Genomic DNA, 19,412 nt, shown 5'->3' with positions numbered 1-19,412 from the left:
GACAAGATTTGTTTTTGATTTTGCTAGGGAGCAATTTTTTTTTTTTTACTTTCATGCCAAATATTTATATGATATAGTTCAATTGCATGATTTAGGGAGCAGTTAGTCTTCATATAGAGGAATACAAGGACTATGAGAGAAACTGTAGGAAGCTCAAGAATCTTAGCAATTCACCAACACTCAAAGCCTGTTAAAGATTTTTGCAGGCTGGGAGAAGTCACAGGTTTCAAGTGTTTATTTTAACTCAAAGGCACATTTTTAAAGTCTAAAAGTGTTGCTGTGATTTTTTAGATCCAATCTTTAAAAATTTTTCAAGCATCTAAATTAGCGGTCAGGAAAAGCCTTTTCTGAGAAGACTCTGATAGTAAATAGTTCAGGCTTTATGAGCGCTAGTTGTTCAGTGCCCTTACAACTCAGCTCTGCGTGAAAGCAGTCACAGACAAAATGAGTGAGTAGAGTGTATGCCAATAAAACTTTATTTACAAAAGCAAGCAGTAAAAAAAAAAAAAAGAAAAAAAAAGCAAGCAGTAGACTGGATTTGATCCAGGGGTCACTGTAATTTGTCCATCTCTGTTTTAAATGAAGTTGGAGAGGAATAGTTTCCACCCAGAACAGAACCTCTCTGTGTGGGAAAGAAACAGACTAAGAACAGGCCCATACTGCATTCTTCTACTAATGGACAATGCTTTTAAAAGTATGAAACAAGATGAGCTCAGCCAGTTAATCTTTTTATTTTGATTTTTGTTAAAAAAAAAAGGAAAGAAAAAAAGGCCTTGAGAAAAATGTGTTAAATATCAGTAAAGGGGAGGAAAACATGTAGCTAGCTTTATAATATCAATCTAAACATATACACAAAGGCAAACATTAAGTAAAATGCTAGGGAGAAGGAACACGTTGGGGGCCTAACTCCAGTTTTCTTTATTGCACATAAAGGTTGCTGATAACTCCAAATCTTCACGTTTTCACAGTTAGACATGTTTTAATATTATTTTATATAACATGTTTATATAACACACTATGTTGATTTTATAAAACCACCAGTTTGCTACTATTGAATGGAAGTAAAAGACAAAAATTTCCCCAATTACAGTATGGAGGCTGTCTATAAAAAATTCCCCTGAAGGTCACATCAGCCCCAATTAAATTCATCCTAGTCTATTTAAAAAACTGCTTTTCAGCTATTAAATGAATCTTGGTGGCCTCCCCATTTAATCATTTTAATGGACATAGTAAAACTTCCTAAGTAAGAAATACCAGATGTATTTTCTTTAAAAACAAACCTAAGTGACCCTACTATGAAGTCATACTTTTGAATGAGTGATTTCAGTGACAGATTCCAAACCCATAGACTTAATAATACCCACATGACTGAAAAACCACCCCATTGCTTCTCCAAAGCTCACAGCTGGAATACCACAACTAAAGTCGACCCCCAAATGTCCATGCAGTTAAGACACTCACCCACTGACACTGGGATCTTAACTTGTTTGAAGTGCTTTAGACAGCAAATGTAGAGTTCTTCATGATATTTCCAAGTCCTTTTCCATCTGAGTTCCTCCAACACATACAGGCCCACCCAGATAATTTTCCACTGGCCAAGAGTCGAGCTGACTATGACACTTGGCAGTTCTGTGAAGCTTTCCCAAAAGGTGGTCATCAGGGTAAGAAAGTGACCTCTCCTAAGCACTCTTGTGTCTGTTGCAGACCTTTTCAAAGGGCAGCAGAACAGGAAGCCCTCCTTGTTGTTTTCTCCAAGGCTCATGTAGCAGAAAACTGGCTGCCTGTGTGTGTCATGTGGGCTGTGATTAGAGTATAACCTTACAAAAATAAAACATCAAAAACTTTGGTTTTGCTCTTTACAATTTGTGTTAGCACTGGCTGACAAGATGGGTTTGTTAATTTACAGAAACTCTGCTCATGAAACGCAGAACTGGAAGAAAAAGGGTTTATTTCTAGGTCTTGTTTTGAAAGGATTGTCAAAGAGCCTACTTGCTTTTCCCCATTAGACACTAGCATTGGTTTCCAGAATACTTCTCTGTAGACTGTTCTTATTAGGTTTTAGAGAGAGGAGAGGTCTTTTCAGGTATCCACATGGTGAAAGCAGCATTCAGGTGGGTTGTTTCTAAACTGTAAGTCTTGGTCACGAAATGCCCTCAATTTACTGTACCTGTATCAGAACGTAGCAATTGACACTGGTGAGTCAGATTCTCAGTTAAAAACACAGAAGGAATCAGAATTCAATGACAGTATTTGACAGACTAGCTCCTTCACTAACTCATCTACAGAAGCAACATCAAAAAGCAAGCATGAAACCTGTCAAGTGCCCCATTTGTGAAGCAGAATAAGAAGTCATATAGTTACTGAATCAGCAAGCTGACTTTCCTGATGCCCTCAAACCAGGTTCCATTTTATAGCAGATGGGAAAATCAGCTTTCTGATCCACCTCCTAGAGCTCACAATGGGTACCAAGGTAGGTTTCCAAAAGGATGACTTCCCCTGCAATGAGTTGCTTGTTTGCCCTGCCAGCAATTTCACCTAAGTGCATCAGCAGTGTTTCTAGATTTAGAAATCATTTTGTTCACATTAGATAGCTGACATGAAAACATTAACTTCCGCTGCGGACAAAGAAAGGGGGAGCTATGATGGGGCTTGGGCATGTGTGCGTGAAACAGACTTCTGTTTTTGAAACAAATATTACTTGTTTGCCCTAGACTGAAATGTTCATGGATAGCTGAGAGAACATTTTTTCAGGTTTCTACAGAGATATTTGTTGACTGAACCATGAAGGATATTTTCAGGTCTAGAGAACACAGCCTAAAGAGCTCCTTGCTGTTTACTTGATGAAACATTTGATGTCACAGTGTGATTTTTGGCTGTAGGACATAAATGCTTGTTTGTCTGGTCACTCCAATAAGTATCCTGATGGCCAGAGTCCATTTAATCATATATGCCCTTCTTATGCCTGTTTCCTAGGAAGAAATACAGCCTTCTTTAAATTCCAAATTTCCTTCTTTAGTTCAATTCTCCTTGTCCTCAAAAACAGTATAAAAAGGAATTGCAGGTGGTTTTTTCTTTCCTCTGTTGGTGCTATACAAAAGTTTGCATCTCCTTAATTACCTGCTACTGACACCACTGCCACATGAGACAGCAGATTGATCACAACTTTCTAAGTAATATGGTTACCCTGCTCTGGCAATGAATGGGCCCATTCTTATTTCGAGGAGTCCAGCGTGGATGCAAGCATGAGTACAAGCAAAATGTGAAGATAAAGTTCACTTGACTGTGAAAGGGACTATTAATATCAGGTTAAACTGCAAAGATAGCATCTCAGAAACTGTCACATTTGACTAGTCAGCAGTCCAGTTAAGACAAAACCCCCTTTCCCCCCAACAAATGGGAGCAAAGATGACAATTTTTAACCCCCCCATACATACACTCAATCACCCATCTCTCCCTCTCATGCTCTAAGATTTTCAAAAGTGACCTTTTCAGTTGTATTTTACAAAGTATGTTCTTGACTTCTGTAAAGATTTTTAGCATGAAACTCTCACAACTACCCTCTCTGTATTGCTGATCAACCCTGTTTGTTCCACATGACTAACAATTTAAAATGTTCTTTGCTAGACCATTTCTTTAATGTTCCAAATAGGGTTCACTGCAAGTTCTAGACTAGAGGCTCTCAACCCTAGCTTCACATTAGAATCCTTGAGGATCCACAACAAAACATGGCAGCCAGGCACCAACCTACTGAATCTGAATCTCTGAGGGTAGGGCTCTGTTCAGTATTTGTAAAAATTGGCCAAGTAATCTTAATGTGCAGCCAGGCATGAGAACCTGTACTCTAGAGCTTTTGACTGCTGAAATGCCACCCCTCAACTCAGAACAAACATGTTTCTACGATGACTTGGGATTACTCTCTCGGGGGATCTTTCTTTAGATGGCTGCACCATTACTTAGCAGTTTTGATCTGATTTCTGCCGGACTGGCAGCAAATACTCGGCCTTGAGTGAAGAGGTTTCGGCCTTTGTGGCACATTACTTTTTTGTTACTCAGTGCAGGCAGGATACTTCTGAGAAGTGGAAGTTTTTTGATGAGTGAACTCACTTCCCAGGACCCCTGGTAAAGTCAGGATTAATCTCCACATCTTGCAAACAAAAATTAGGACCACAGGTCAGTGACTTAATGATTCACTGAATGAAAAATCTAACCAAATAACTACAAATCTAGCTAAGTTTTGGTCTCAGCAAATCTCTGTTTATTTATATTTAAGCAGGTTAGAATAAAATGTTTGCAGTGGAGAGGACAAAGCCCATGGAGGACCATAAAATCAAAATAGACTTTAGATACAAAGGAAAGAAGGGAATAAAAATGATTCATTTATATTATGTTGAATCATATGAAACTGCCATTTCTGTTTTCTTAAATGGTCAAAAATCAGCAATTTCATATGACTCAGCCTAATAACAAATTTTTCCTGGTTTGCACAATTTATCAATTCAAAAAGTGTCAAGCAATGTCTTATTTAAAAATTATGTCAGCTAAAAAGATTAAATGATTGATTTCATTATGAGTGTCGTAGACTGAACTGGGCCACTATTTTGTCTGACATAATAAGAAAAATTACCACATTTTATGAAAGCATTTTTTTTTTAGAAATTGGGTTTTCAAAATAGGCTATCACTGAAGCATAGGAGGAATTGCTAGCCTAGTTTCTAAGAGTTCTCTCAGTATTTCAGTACTACAGGTATGGGCAGGTGAAATAGCTCATCCAGAAAGAACCCAAACTCTTGATAAAAACCTAAACTTTAAACCACACTTACACATTAAGTTGGCATAAGGCTCCCCAGATACCATGAAAATGGCCCTTCTCTACATGGCATTCAATGTCAAGATATCCAGACTCTCAAGCTGTCTACTATAGTCGACAGAACCTTCCAACCTTCCACCAGGTTGAATAATGCTTAACTTTCCATTGACTCACCTCTGATTCCTCATGTGGCCACTGAAATCTCATGCATTTATGAATTCAAAATTCGGAATTCTACTCAGTCATTAGAATACTGTCTTGTATTTTCTTTGCAGTTAATTTTGTTTGCAGTGAGATTTCTTCCCTCTGAATACTAGCCTGTTGCCTCTGAGGCTTCTTGCTGCTTTCTCTTTCATAGATAAGACTGCATTCCACAAATTATGGTGTTATTTCTAAAGTCACAGTAGAACCCAATCCTATTCATTATTTCCCAGGCAGTCAGCTCATATGGAATACCTTGAGAACTTATAGATTTTTGCAGTGATATCACCATCAGTTTCTAAACAGTTTTTCCTGTCCTCAGATTAGTTAAAAACAACAGTATAACACTATTTTGCCTTTGGTTTCAAACATTCCAGTAACTTCTTCCTTATGGAGATTTCCAGAGAAGGAATTGGAATTCATTCCTCCATGTTGAAATGTTCATGGACATATTTTCCAGTCTTCAGTCTAAAAGAAACACAGGGAGTCAAAAAGGGGCAGGAATCCTGATAGGAGGGTGCAGTCACACAACCTCGTTGCTGGAGCCTCCAGTCAAATTGCTTTCTCATGTTTTCTGTCCATTTAACATCAGTTGCTCACAGTCCTTGGAGGTCCAATAGCAACTGTCATCCTTCACAATCTTAGCCTGTTCTCCCTTTGTATGCCCACAGCCAATGAAACCTACACTGCTGTGTCTGGATACGAAGCCTCTCCTGGGAGGAACCCCCAGCACCTGCCACACCTTGTTCAGATCTGCAGGTGAATGAATGAAGACAGCGTTAAAGCATGCTATTTGTTTAACTCTGAACAGCGCACTACAATGTGAAAAAAGTGGGAATAGGTCTGCATTTGCCTTGATTTAGAGACACTTTCACCCCACCAGCTGCATCTTGGCTGAAATTTTAAATGTTAAGATATCTTTTAGACCCCAATAAAACAGAAGTGTTAGTTCCATTCAGTCAAGGCCCCACCTCAACAATGCTGGGGCTTGCAGCCATCCTCACCCCGCCAGTGGGTCCTCCCCAACCCCATCACTCAGGGCTCTGGGCAGGAAGGCGCACATTATCCTCCAAGGGGAACACCAGGCGGGTGCCCCGGCTGGAAACCTTTTGGTCTCCTATTCCCAGGTCTCGTTCCAGCACCTCCTCAGAGCTGCTCTTCATTCTCCGACCACCCTCGAGGCTCATGGAGGCCGTGTGGGACCCTGAGGAGCCATTCGCAGTCACTGCGCTATCCCCGAAGGTCAAGGTGAGGTCGCCCTCGGTCAGGATGAAATCAGAGTCTTCCTCTCTCAGTGGCTCTTGGTTCTGAAAAGTGCAGCAAACAACAGCAACATCATCAACCACATCAACCACAAATGGGAGACCAATATCTTCCCGGGCCAAAGCCAGCCCCAACTCCTTAATCTGAAAATGGGGATCATAAAACTGGCCTGCCTTGAGCCTCTAGTGTGATAAATGGGTGTAAACTCTAGAGTGCTAGTCCATGTAAGACTATTGCTGAACCAGGACTTTGAAGACCAGTGAGCAGTTCTGATTTTAAATGCCTGATAGCATAGGGACAAAAAGTAACAAAAGGGAAGAAAAGGTGATTAGCCTGGATCTTCAGCCTCTCTTGTGGCTCAGTGGTGAAGAATTCTGCAATGCAGGAGATGCGAGTTTAATCCCTGGGTTGGGAAAAATCCCCTGGAGAAGGGAATGGCAACTCACTCCAGCATTCTTGCCTGGAGAATCACATGGACAGAGGAGCCTGGTAGGCTACAGTCCATGGGGTCGTAAAAGAGTCAGACATGACTGAGAGACCAACACTTTCACTTTCAACCCAATAAGAAACGAATGGGTAAGGTCCTCGGGTGAACCTGCAAATTAGATTTTGGGCCTTCTCTTTTCTGGGAAAGTATTCTGGGAGGTGGGGTGGGCTCCTGCTCTACACAAACCATCCTAAACCCATCCGGTTTACATTTGAATTGCTCTTTGTCCTACTAAGCAATTGAGGAAGAGGTTGAGCCATAATTAGCATTTCCTTCTCATCCCCACAGAAACATCCTAATGAGAAGGAAGCCCTCAGGTAGATGAAGTGAGGAACTGAGAGGGAGGGGACGTTTTCTTGAGCATCTATTGTCCGCCTGTCACAAATGTCACAGAAGCTCTCATTTGATCCCTGCCCCTTCCCTGTGAAGGGCACACACACTCAGGTCACAGAGAAGAAAACTGGAGAGACCCCATGGGATCTGCCTGAGGTTGTCCAGCTGCTTGGAAACAGAGTTAGGATTTATGCTGCCACTAGACAGGTTCTCCCCACAAAAAGGATGTGAAAAATTACCCCATTGGGGAACAGGACTGGCAGGCATCTCATGCTAAGCAGTGGTGGTAACAGAACAGACAAAGCTGAGTAAAGCAGGCTAAATTAGCCAAGTAGCAGCCACTTGAAACTACAAGACTACAGGGAGAGCGTCAGGAAGCTGCATGGGGTCAGACACAACCTTTCACCCTCTGGATGGTTTTACAAGCAAAGTGAGGAGTGGTTCACTCCCTGCACTGCCGCCCACCCCCCAACCCCCCTGCAAGGCTGTCAAATACTGGGAACATCTTCCTTAAATGGCAAACACATGATTCCAAGCTGCTCCAGGTAAATGGTTCTTTCTTTCCTATTTCTGACCTACCTTCAAAGCACATCAGAAATCCTTTGGCCTCTACCTGAGAGGGTCTCCCTGGTGTAGGATGCCGAATCTGCCTCTCTGACAGCCATGTGGTCCCCACTCAGCCAGAGGTTCAGTCACACTCCCATGTTCAGGCCTGGGATCCTCATCTCTGTGCACTGGCCCAGGGAAGACCCTTGGGTTCTGCCTGCCTCACCTCTCCTATCCTGGCCCATCTCTGGGCATGTACTGGTGACAAGCACATGCTTGTTTTCTGCATTCTTACTGACATTGGGTTCTCCACTCTCCACAGCATCACTCCACTTAACCAGGGCTTTTAACAGGCAAGCACACAAGTCCTCTTGCCTTCTGCCTCCAATCCTCACTGGAATGAGGCAGGGTACAAATGTACAGTTCAATAAAAATCCTCTAGTCAGGCAGAGTATAATTCTAAAACTCACTCTAACCCGCCCCATTCTCCCATCTCCATTAGTTGTTCAGAAATTCCTGAAACCCCATCTGCTCTGTGATGGTTTTCTTAACAACAGATGGCATCATGTTCCCTGCTTTTAGCATGCTCCATGTCTCCCATTCATCCACATGCTAAGTAATGTTTTTGTTTATCTCTGTCAAAATCTCTCTCCCAGCCTCCTTAGCTCCCAGTGTTCAGGAGGAGACTCTCCTGGCACATATTTTGCTGTTTTGAGGTTTGGAGTCATGTGTGGACAGAGAGGAATACAGACAGAACAACTGCGTGCACAGGGAATTCCACAAATGGAGCTAAGCCACCCCCTCAGCAGCACGGACTTCCTCAATGGGAGCCCCGGGACAGCCCACTCTGACCCCTCACAGTGGGAAGCAGGGCCAAAGTTCACAGACAGGAGGAAACAAGACTGGATGGTGACCCATTCCACAACGAAACCCACAAGCCCAGACAAACAGTACCCTGGGAATGGTCACTCAGAAACGGGGATACAGTAAAACCCAGTGGAGAAGGATTTCCAGATTGATGCTTAAGGAATGTTCTATGTAGATGATAAAACCATCCCACCCCCTCTAATTCCAGACGACAGGATCAACAAATTTTTGTTCAGCTGAGGTTTGGGTTTCCAGTGAGGGCTGCTCTGGAAATGTGATGAAATAACCCTGCAGACACCTGCAAGCAAGAGTGTTGTGGGAATGTGTGCATTTAAATAGTCACAGGTGGTGCTAGTGGTAAAGAACCTACTTGCCAACACAGGAGATGAAAGAGACATGGGTTCGATCCCTGGGTCAGGAAGATCCCCTCGAGGGCAGTATGGCAACCCACTCCAGTATTCTTGCCTAGAGAGTCCATGGTATTCTGGTGGGATTCTGGTGAGCCTGGTGGGCTACAGTCCATGGGGTCACAAATAGTTGGACATAGCTGAAGCAACTTACCACACGTGCACATTTTCATTAAGTGGAAGAACACTGTTTTCTAGGCGGTTCTCAAACCTAAATTTTATTTAGAGTGAGGGCAAATAAGGAATAATGAACACCATCCATATCTCCCGAAGAACCCTGGTGAAGTATAAAGTGTCCTACAGGTGATGGGGGAGGGCTACCCAACAGTGTGTCAAACAGTCAAAAGAATGGCTCATCTGAGGCCCTCAGCCAGTACTCCACTCCACTCTGTCACCTCTGACTTTCTGAGTTAAAATTCCAAAGACTTTCTGCTCTCACTTTCTCAGCAGCAGGCCTCTCCATGTCCAGAGCTGAGACCCCAGTCAGGACCCCAGCTCCATGCAGTAGAGGCAGTATGGAGGGTGGTTCTAGCCTGTAGAGCAAGTCGCCTCATCTTGGGTTGGCTGTGGGGAGTCAACAGCCCAAACATGACCCCAGGAAGCAAACCTTGGGTAGAATCTTGAAGCGGTGAGGGGAGCACTTTCAATTTAAGTGCCTGGAAGTATATGGAGTTTACTCTGAGGCAATAGCTGGTAAGTTTCCAATTAGATAAGATGTATATAAAGTTTTAATAGTTGGTGAGTTATTTTACTATTACAGAGACATGAAAAGTGACCCTTGTAACAACTAAGAAAGAATGAAGGCTTTAGAAATTGCTTAAAAGACACTAGAGTTGGAAGGCCAAGACACAAGGAGGCCCAATGAAACAAACTCAGTGTGATCAGTCAGAGCTTCTTCAGCAGAAGAGATCAGGACATCAAGTCACTGCCCTTTGTTTCTGAAGACAGAACACATCCAAATGACCCACACTGTCACTTTACACAGAGGTCCAGACTGAGCAAAGTATTCCACACTCAAATAAAAGATTTATTAAATAAAATGGGGTGGTAAATCATAAAACTAACTTTTTAATCTATTGGTCTGTACCCTTCCAAAATAAAAGATAATTAGCATTATTATCTAGGCTCATATTCCGTTAAAAACTCACCACAAGCATTAAAAATCACTTTACAAAACCACAGGGAAATGGTGCTCTCGGCATCCGATCCATATTTTTTTTTTGTAATTTAAAAACAGTTTATCAGAGGTGGCACAGGAATTTCATTTTTATATGAGGAGGGGCTGGGGAAGCTGGAAGGCTCAACTGTCTTTGGTGAAGGAGACATTGATGCCATTCTCTGCCATGTTTGGTGGCAACTGAAAGCAAAGGCTATGGCAGAGCTGCAGTATTACCATGGCAACTCGGCCATGCTGTACTTACCTCATATACCTGGGGACTGGTTAGACATTGAGCGAGCAAGCCACACCAGGCTGGAAGAGTGGTGGTTAATGGGGGGCCACTGTGCGTGAGGATGGGCTTCAAGTAACTTTTAAAAATACAGTTAAGGAAAACTGCCTGTAAAGAGAACACACACCCAACAAAATGTGTTCAGAAATCCCAAGGAATAAATCATCTGGTATTCTACCCCTCTTTCCCCCGTTTTACCAGTACAATACAGAAAGTATGGTACTTGTAGTCTGCAAACATCTGAATCCAAGAATAAACCATACCCCATCACCCTTAAGTGTTAACTGTTAACATTCACGTTGACAGTTCCCCATTTTCAGTTAAAAAGAATACTTGATTAAAATACCTTTCTCTCTTCTTTGTTATGGTGAATGAGAATTTTGGTTTTGATCAACCTTCCAGCTTTTGACATACAACCAGCTCATGTTTTGGAAACAGGAAATAGTGTAGCTGGAATGGAGATGTTACAGCACCTGGGTCCCCTTTGCTCAGAGATCACACAGTGGAAATGTTCGAGGTGGACAGGAACTTAGAGGACAAGACAAAATGGCTTCATGAAGGTCACTCAGACCTCAATCTCCCACCTTCCCATACTGGACTATTCTTCCTTCTACCTGCTGCCTCTCTCCCAGACTCTCCCAACAGTTTCTCCACCTTGATATTACTGGCATCATGGGCCAGATCACCTTTGCTGTGGAGACTGTCCTGCATTGTAGGATGACCAGCAGCATCTCTGGCCTCTACTCACTAGATTCCAGGAGCACCCCCAACCCCTCCCTCAGGTGTAACTACAAAAATGTCTCCTGACATTGCCCAATGTCCCCCGAGGAGAAAACTTGTCCTCGATTGAGCCCCCTGCTCTAACACAAAGGTCAACTGTTCTGTGGAGATTGGCTCAGGGTTTACCAACCTATGGATATGTGTGCTGCCAAATGCGTAGTCCTGTGTTGGAAGCACTGTGGAGTGTGTATCACTTTATGATGGAAGTGGGACCATTTCTGATATCCCCAGTGTAAGCAATGGGAAAAGGTGGAGACCAACAGGATCACTTCAGATACAGGAATGGCCAAGAGACTTTAAAGGCAGATGGGGAGTCACAGCTGTACTCAAGAGCATGACTGCTCTGAGCACCAGCAATTCCTGTCTTCATTCAGAGCAGCGTGAGAGAAAAAACAATGCTCTACCAGAGGAGATGGAAGGGCGACCCTGGGGTAAACTTCCAGCTGGGAATTACTCACCAAAGGAAGATATGTGGGCTCTGCTGGGATTCTTTATAAACAGAACAAGCTCTCTTTGCCTGCTCTCCTCATTCCTAGAAAGAGCCCCTTCAGGCCTATCAGTTTTTTTGTGTCTTCACCTCAGAAGCTGACATTGGCTGGAATCGCAGAATGACTAATACAAGAGTCCCAGAGAAGCTGGAGGCTGCCTTTCCTGTCTCGGGCAGTTCAAAGACAAGCTGCCTCTTCCCAAACATAAAAGGCCCTCTAACAAGTTTTTTTAAAAGGAGAAAAATATCTACAGACAGATTTTAAATATTCAAGTTGTTGGAAGGGCAAAAATGAAATATCAAACCTCTCTTCCACCCTGTCTTTCTGGCAATTGACCATTACAACTTTACAGAATACATTTTTTGCCTATTTCCTGATTTATGCACTATAGTCAGAAGCATTTAAGAAGGATGGTAAATTTAATTCATTTACATTCCTGCTTCTTTTCAATTTTTCCCTAATTTTTATTATAATTAATTTTATACTTTAGATATTTAACATTTGTGCTCTGTAACTAATAAGCAAATCTCTGCTTTGTCTATGGATTGAGCCTAATGTTAATGACCAATAAGTAGCACTTATAATAAATAATGCAATTTATGAATATTATTCACTATAACCAAGCAGAGTGGTTGGGACAGTATTAAAGTAAATGTAATACAATGTCATTTAAACTCTGTCAGAAGTGAAAATTTGAGTGTCCTGCAAAAAAAAAATCTTTTAAAATTTCTTTTTGATTTTATTTCTTCCGGGTTATAACAAATCACTTCTTCTTCAATGGCGTCCCCTTAGTTGTATATTGTTTTGTTTAATCCTTATGCTACTTTTCCCCCTTCTCCCAGAGGCTTCATGGTGCCAAACTTTCTGAATTCTTGCATGTTTGAAAGCCACCGTTCTTTTTTATTTTTGATTAATAGTTTGGGTGTAGAATTCTAAGCTCAGAAAAATTTTTTTCATCCTAGAACTTTCATTTTGTTGATGGTTTCCCTTCTTGTGCATAAATTTTTTAAATTTTATGTAGTCCACATTTATTTTTGTTTTTGCTCCCTGTGCTCTTGATGTCAAAGACCAAAAAAAAAAAAAAAAAAATCAGTGCCAAGATCAATGTCAAGGAGCTTTTCCCCTTTGTTTTCATCTAGGAGTTTTATGGATTAAGGTATTACATTTAAGTCTTTTAATCATTTTAAGTTGATTTTTGTGAGTTGTATAAGATGAAGTCCAGGTTCATTCTTTCACATGTGGATATCCAGTTTTCCCAACACCATTTATCGAAGAGGCTGCCCTATTCCCATTGTGTATCCTTGCCTTATTGTTCTTGCAAGGGTTTATTTCTGGGCTTCTTATTCTGTTCCCTTGATCTGTGTGTCTATTTTTATGTCATTGCCATACTTTTTTGATTACTATACCTTTGTAATGTAATTTGAGATCAGGAAGTGTGATGCCTCCAGCTTTGTTCTTTTCCCTCGAAATTGCTTTAACTCTTCAGGGTCTTCTGTGACTCCATACAAATTTTAGGATGGTTTTCCAATGAAAAATGCCATCAGTTTGACAGAGATTGTACTGAACCTGAGGTTGCTTTGGATAGTACAGACATTTTAACAATATTAATTCTTCCAATTCATGAACACAGGCATCTTTCCATTTACTTGTGTCTTCTTCAATTTCTTTCATCAATGTTCTTTAATTTTCAGTATATAGACCTTTACCTCCTTGGTTAAATTTATTGCTAAGCATTTTATTGTTTTTGATGTTACTGTAATGGAATTGTTTTCTTAATTTCTTTTTTGGATAGTTCATTATTAGTATATAGAAATGCAATTGATCTTTGTATGCTGATAATATCTCCTGCAACTTTAATGATTTACTTTAAAAACTTTAAACAGTTTCTTGATAGAATCTTTAGGGTTTTCTATATATGAGATCATGTCATCTGCAGAGACAATTTTACTTCTTCCTTTCTGATTTGTATGCATTTTATTTCTTTTTCTTGCTTAACTGCCCTGGTTCGAATTACCAGTACTGTGTTGAATAGATGTGGCAAGAATACATACCCTTGCCTTGTTCCAGATCTGAGAGGAAAAGTTTTCAGCTTTTCATCACTAAGTATGATGTTAGCTGTGGATATGCCATTGCTATTGTTGTTTAGTCACTAAGTTGTGTCCGACTCTTTGTGACCCCATGGACTATAGCCTATCAGGCTCCTCTGTCCATGGGATTTTCCAGGCAAGAATACTGGAATGGGTTGCCCTTTCCTTCTCCTGGGGATCTTCCCCACCCAGGGATCCAACCCACGTCTCCTGCATTGGCAGGCAGGTTCTTTACCACTGAGCCACAGGGAAGTCCCAATGGCATGAGAGGAACTGGTAATTTTGTGTTTTGTGACTTGTTTGGTAATAGATGAGTGTACCTATTTTGTAATAACTCACTGAGCACTTATGATTTGTGTACTTTACTATATGTATCCTTTATGTCAATACAAAATTTTAAACATTTTCAAAATCTGCAAAGACCATATATAAGCTACCTACCCCTTTGATCACTATGTCAATTTAAGAAACAATGAAGGTATAACTTTTTGGTTTTTAATTCTCACCTGGGGCCAAGATAATCTACTAGAATAGAGTCTGCCCTGCATGTAGTCCAATGAAGGCAGGATCAGACTTGGCCAGATTTGGTTCAGCCAATAGGAATAATCCTTCCCACATGAATTACCTGGCCAACCTCCATTTCCATTCTTGACCACAGCATGGTTCAAGTGTAATTTTAACTAATTTACCTACATAGGCATATTTCCCTTGGACGCAAAGCTCTGAAAAGCCACGTGAGTCTACCAGGCTATGGGCTGGCTACCCTAATGATGTGCATGTTCCTCTTGGCTAGAGAGATGCTCGTTATGACTGCCTATGATTGAATGACCATTGCATGTGTCCCAAGAGAGGACTGGGTGCATCTGTAGCAAGCACACATCTTTCCTTACTCATCAGAAGTCATTCACTGACAACCCAACAAGAGAATTTCATCATCAGTGTTTCACAGATACAGGGAAGCCCCTTAAAAAGGATACTTGTGGTCAAAGCTGTACCACAGCCTGAATAGCCACGCACTCTCCTGCTTTGTTCGGTTTCCTCTGGCAGAATCTGAACCATCCTAGGAACAAACAAGAAGACAGATATTTAGTTGCAGAAAGGAGGTTGAAATAAGGAGGAAAGCTTCCCTTTTAACCACAGTCTTTAGAGATTTGAGCTCAGAGTCAAACCTCCTGTATCACCAAAATTTCAAAGATATATCAGGAGGTAATATTTTAACACATTATTGATCAGAGATGTATTAACATTATAGACATTAGTTTCTGCAAAAATCCCCCAGTCAATAATGTGTTAAAAGAAACTGAATAAATCCAAAGGTAGACCAATCAATCCCCAAAGAAAAAGGCTTGGTTATGTCTGGGGGTTAGATCAACTCAATGCAGCACACACTTTCTTTTGGCATTTTTTACTGTAATTTTCCTCAGAGTGCCTTTTGGCAGATTAATTACCCTAAAGTAGTCTAGATCCTAACAGGTAAAAATTAATTTTTAGAGAATACCAAAGAAAGCATCTGTAAAACCAACTTTCCAGGCTCCTCACCCCCCCAAGCTGGAATAACCAATATGGAAATGGCTCAGTTAAATGGGCCCTTCTGTGGATGAGGAAACAAAAAGGAGAGACCCTAGAGACCAATTTTATTTCACATTTTAATAAATTATGCGGGGGAAAGGGGGCACAGAATGTCTCCATTTACAGATAATGATCATTTCTTCAGCTAACTAATTGCTAGTCCAATAACAATGCTAGAGATATCTCATAATACCACATGATTGAGTGGAAAAGTGGGAGATGACCATTTTGAGAGATGACTGTTTTACAAAGAAATTAAATGCTTATTTATCAAGTGACAGGCTCTAAGTTCTTGGCTCTGTCTGTAGAATCTTACTAAAGACAAATCTAGCAAGATGATAAACATCTTCCAGAAGGATGCTATAAACCATCAGGCATAAGGCAAGTTCCCGAAAGTCAGTTTTGTTTTCTCTCCCACTAAAACAACAATAAAAATGGAAAACCCCTATTCCGTTATCCTAACCTCTGCACTGTCAAACCACAATGCATTCTCATCACCTGTAACACTTAAGTTCTTGCCATCTCACCTCAAGGAAGCTCAATAAGCCCCAAGAGGGACAATGAAAATGAGCAAAGTAAGGGAAAGGTTCCTTTCTGAAGGCAAATTAAGCAAATTTTTCCTTGGCCTACAAATCGATATGCCTGCAGTCCACAAATAAGATAAAGTGACTTCAGAAATGTAAGACACTAAGAATCAACCCTGAAAGGTTACAAATTCAGGGCAAATAAAAGGTGCAGCTCTGCAACAGGGGTGTTAAACACCTCTCATTCTAAGAGAAGGGACCAGAAGAGTGGTTATGGACAGGAGGAATTTGGATTCTTCCCCAAAGCCTCTGGGGAAATCAGGGAGGATCTGTGTGGAACAGGACTGATTTAAGTTGACCCAGAAGATAGCCAACAATTGTTTCCCAGCAAGATTTGGGTGGTGACCATGGACAAACTGGTGAGCCCTTGCTGTGGGCTCTGAGCCAGGGTCGGTATGGGTGCAGGTGATCCTAAAATATGCAGGGACTTGCTCTCACACCACATCCTCCTCAAAACCTCCATCCCCACCAGCAAACAAATACCACCAGCTCTGCTTATCACCAAATTGTTGAGCATAAAACTATGCGTGGCTTTTCTCCTGCATTCATTAAGCATCTATTGTGTGCCAGGCACCACGCTGACTGCTGCCAAACACAAAGAGGAATGAGACCCCACACCGGCCACTTGAGAAGCACATTTCCAGAGGAGGAGACAGACAGACCGATGTGTGTGTGGTAAAGAAAAAGAAAGCAGGTTAAAGACCTGGGCAGTGGCCAAAGGTCCTATTTTGAAATAATTTTTCTAGAATTAATGAATAATGATTTCTGGGAAGTTATATTTCATTCCATCCTTATGGTTAAAGATATATGTTTTTATGTTAAGGTCACTATAATAATAAGAAGAGCTTATTTTTTTTTTTCAGAGAGGTAGTAGAATACTGCCCTTCCCCTCAAAGATTTCTACATCCTAATCCCAGGAGCCTGAGTGTATTATGTTACTTGACAAAAGGGTCTTTGTGGATGGACTTCAGGTTTTCTAGGTAGGCCCAGTATAAACACATGGACCTTGATAAGTGGGGGGGGGGGGGGGGGAGGACGGTGGCAAGATAGTGAGAGAGATGTGGTGAGGGAAGAGGCAGGAGAGGTTCAGAGCATGACAGGGGCTTGCCCTGCTGGTGCTGGCTTTGAGGGTGGAGAGGCCAAGAGTCAGGAAATATGGGTACTTCTAGAAGCTGAGCTTGATTCCCGGCCAATGGCCAGCAAGGAAACAGGTCACAGGGACCTCAGTCCTACAAGTACGTGGAAGTGAATTCTACCAGCAACCTGAATGAGCCTGGCGATGGCTTCTCCCCCAGAGCCCAACCCCACAGACACCTTGATTTTGGCATTGAGAAACCTGAAGGAGGAAAGCCAGTAGAGCTTACCAGACTTCTGACTCACAAATCTATAGGACTGTGTTGTTTTAAACCACTGAGTTTGTGGTAATTTGTTATAGCAGTGATAACACACTAATGCAAAACTAGAGTACATAGTTGATGATGATGGGGGCCAAGATTTCTCAGAAGGGGTAACAAAGGGTTTAAAAACAGGAAATTAAGTGCTCAATTTTGGCCATCTGATGTAAAGAGCCAACTCACTGGAAAAGACCCTGATGATGGGTAAGACTGAGGGCAGGAGGAAAAGGGGATGACAAGAGGATGAAATGGTTGGATGGCATCATCAACTCAAGGGACATGAGTTTGAGCAAACTCCGGGGGACAGTGAAGGACAGGGAAGCCTGGCATGCTGCAGTTCATGAGGTGGCAGAGTCAGACAGACTGAGCGACTGAACAACAAAATGCTCTACACTGCCTCCACCAGGGCTTCTCAAACTGTAAACTGCACACAAACTTCCTGGGCCCTCTGCTAAAATGAAGATTCTGATTCTGCGGGTCTAGATATGGCCTGAGAGTCTGCATTTCTAACAAGCTCTCTGGTGATGCCCAGGTTGCCATCCATGGGTACACTTGGAACAATGGGGAGAGGCCTGTGGTACCTTGTGGAGAAGCAGACAAGACCCTCTATGATCTCTCCACCCTCATCCTTCATCACACTGTCACCAAGCCCTTAAGGAGAACGATTCATCTGTCTTGTTTGCAGATGTACTCCCAGAGCCTGAAAGAATGTCTGAAATATAACAGATGCTCAATAAATATGTGTCAAATGAATGAATAAATCAAGTTTTAACTTCTAAGGAAAAAAAAGAAAGGGAATCCGGGGGCCATGATGGGAGGCAATCAAAAAAAAAAAAAAGCATCATGGGGAAAGGGGTCAGAGAATAGTAATCTGAGCAAAGGCACTTGAGCAACTGTTTTGAAGTTAAAGATGTAAGGGCCTGGCTATCAGATTTCAGCCTGGAAGGAAGCTAGGGGAAGGACCCAGAAACAAACCCAACTTGCCCAGAAAGGTATATGTCAGTGCAACAGCTAAGTTTTTGCAGTTTTTAGTCACACACACACGCACCACAAACATAGCAGTTTCCCTTCCTCCACATTCCACTAATATCCTGCTTGTGACCTTGTCCTGCGGAGATGACAGGCGGGATATATTCAGATTCGTGCTCCAAGCTACTCCACATCAGCTGCATCAATGAGCATGGTTTTGTAAACTCGGGGAAGGAAATGAATGGTGTGTCTGCCTGTCTGGCCAACATAAATCTCAGCTGTGTCTGGCATAAAACATCCCCTCTTGAATGGGTTGGGAGGCCATCCCCAGGCCCAGGCAGCTTGCCTCCAGCTGGGCTTGTTTTTGTTTTGGTTGCAAAGTCACCAAGACCTCCGGAGAAACAAGGCAACAGTGTTTTTTGTTTTGTTTTGTTCTAATGAGTCAAACTTGCCAGGGACATGAAGCTGAAGTCTATCCACAATATTCTTATGCTTCCCTCACCCAGAGCCAAAAGTTCTGGCCAACAGCTCCCTTCCTTCACCCACATGAGCTAATATTCTTTGGTTCTGTAGCCATGACTCTGTTTATAATCTCAGGCTTGTAGCACTGGTAAGGAAAATGGTGCTCCTTATAAAAAGTGCTTTCCCATCAAATAGCACTTTTTTGTTTGCATGTTTGTTCATTTAGCAAGATCATTTAGAAATGAGGTAAAGAGAAGTGCCCTTTCTTTTCTAATGGGGAAAAAACATCTGGACTTTCCCAATCTCTGATTTCAGTTTCATGACAACACTGAGCATGTGACCTGGATCCAGTTCAGGGGAAGCTGTGAGAACCCAGGGTTTCACCCAAAAATGAGAAGCCCATTTACTTCTCTGTTTTACGGGTTTCTCATGACCACTGAGTGCTCCCAGCCCTATTGTTAATGGCTTATTGGAGCAAGAAGGTCAGGCCAGGAGGACGTGGAGAAATGAGGCCCTTTCTGCACAAGGGCATGAGTCATTTTTCAGAAGGTGACCTGAGAAACCAAGCTTGAAGTTCACCTTTTTTCTCCCCATCTGACAGAAAAACTCAAAATGCCAACAGACCTGCCTTTGAGGGCCTTCTGCATAATATGTATGAGGCTTAGAAGGCAGCCAGTTAAAGGGAAGGTGTGACACAGCTCCTGACTAGGGCCAGGTGAA

At 42.0% G+C, this 19,412-nt stretch overlaps 1 protein-coding gene across 5 annotated transcripts in view; it reads right to left on the bottom strand.

The window, feature by feature from the left end:
- Positions 1 to 712: 712 nt before the first annotated feature.
- Positions 713 to 19,412, bottom strand: part of SLC9A7 (solute carrier family 9 member A7) — a 161,334-nt gene continuing 142,634 nt past the window's right edge. For 4 of the 5 annotated variants that reach the window (XM_070461827.1, XM_070461824.1, XM_070461825.1 and 1 more), the window contains 3 exons: positions 14,692 to 14,774; positions 10,333 to 10,438; positions 713 to 6,315 (listed from right to left, as the gene is read on the bottom strand). In XM_070461827.1, coding sequence (XP_070317928.1) covers positions 6,040 to 6,315; positions 10,333 to 10,438; positions 14,692 to 14,774 — 465 coding nt within the window. In that variant the 3' untranslated portion in view covers positions 713 to 6,039. The remainder of the gene's footprint in view (positions 6,316 to 10,332; positions 10,439 to 14,691; positions 14,775 to 19,412) is intronic. The other variant, XR_011485732.1, reaches the window with a different exon arrangement.

Source organism: Odocoileus virginianus, chromosome X (genome assembly GCF_023699985.2).
Source record: "Odocoileus virginianus isolate 20LAN1187 ecotype Illinois chromosome X, Ovbor_1.2, whole genome shotgun sequence".
NCBI classification, from domain to species: domain Eukaryota; kingdom Metazoa; phylum Chordata; class Mammalia; order Artiodactyla; family Cervidae; genus Odocoileus; species Odocoileus virginianus.
The sequence above is the reverse complement of the archived record's forward strand: the minus strand, read 5'-3'. Positions and strand labels throughout refer to the sequence as shown.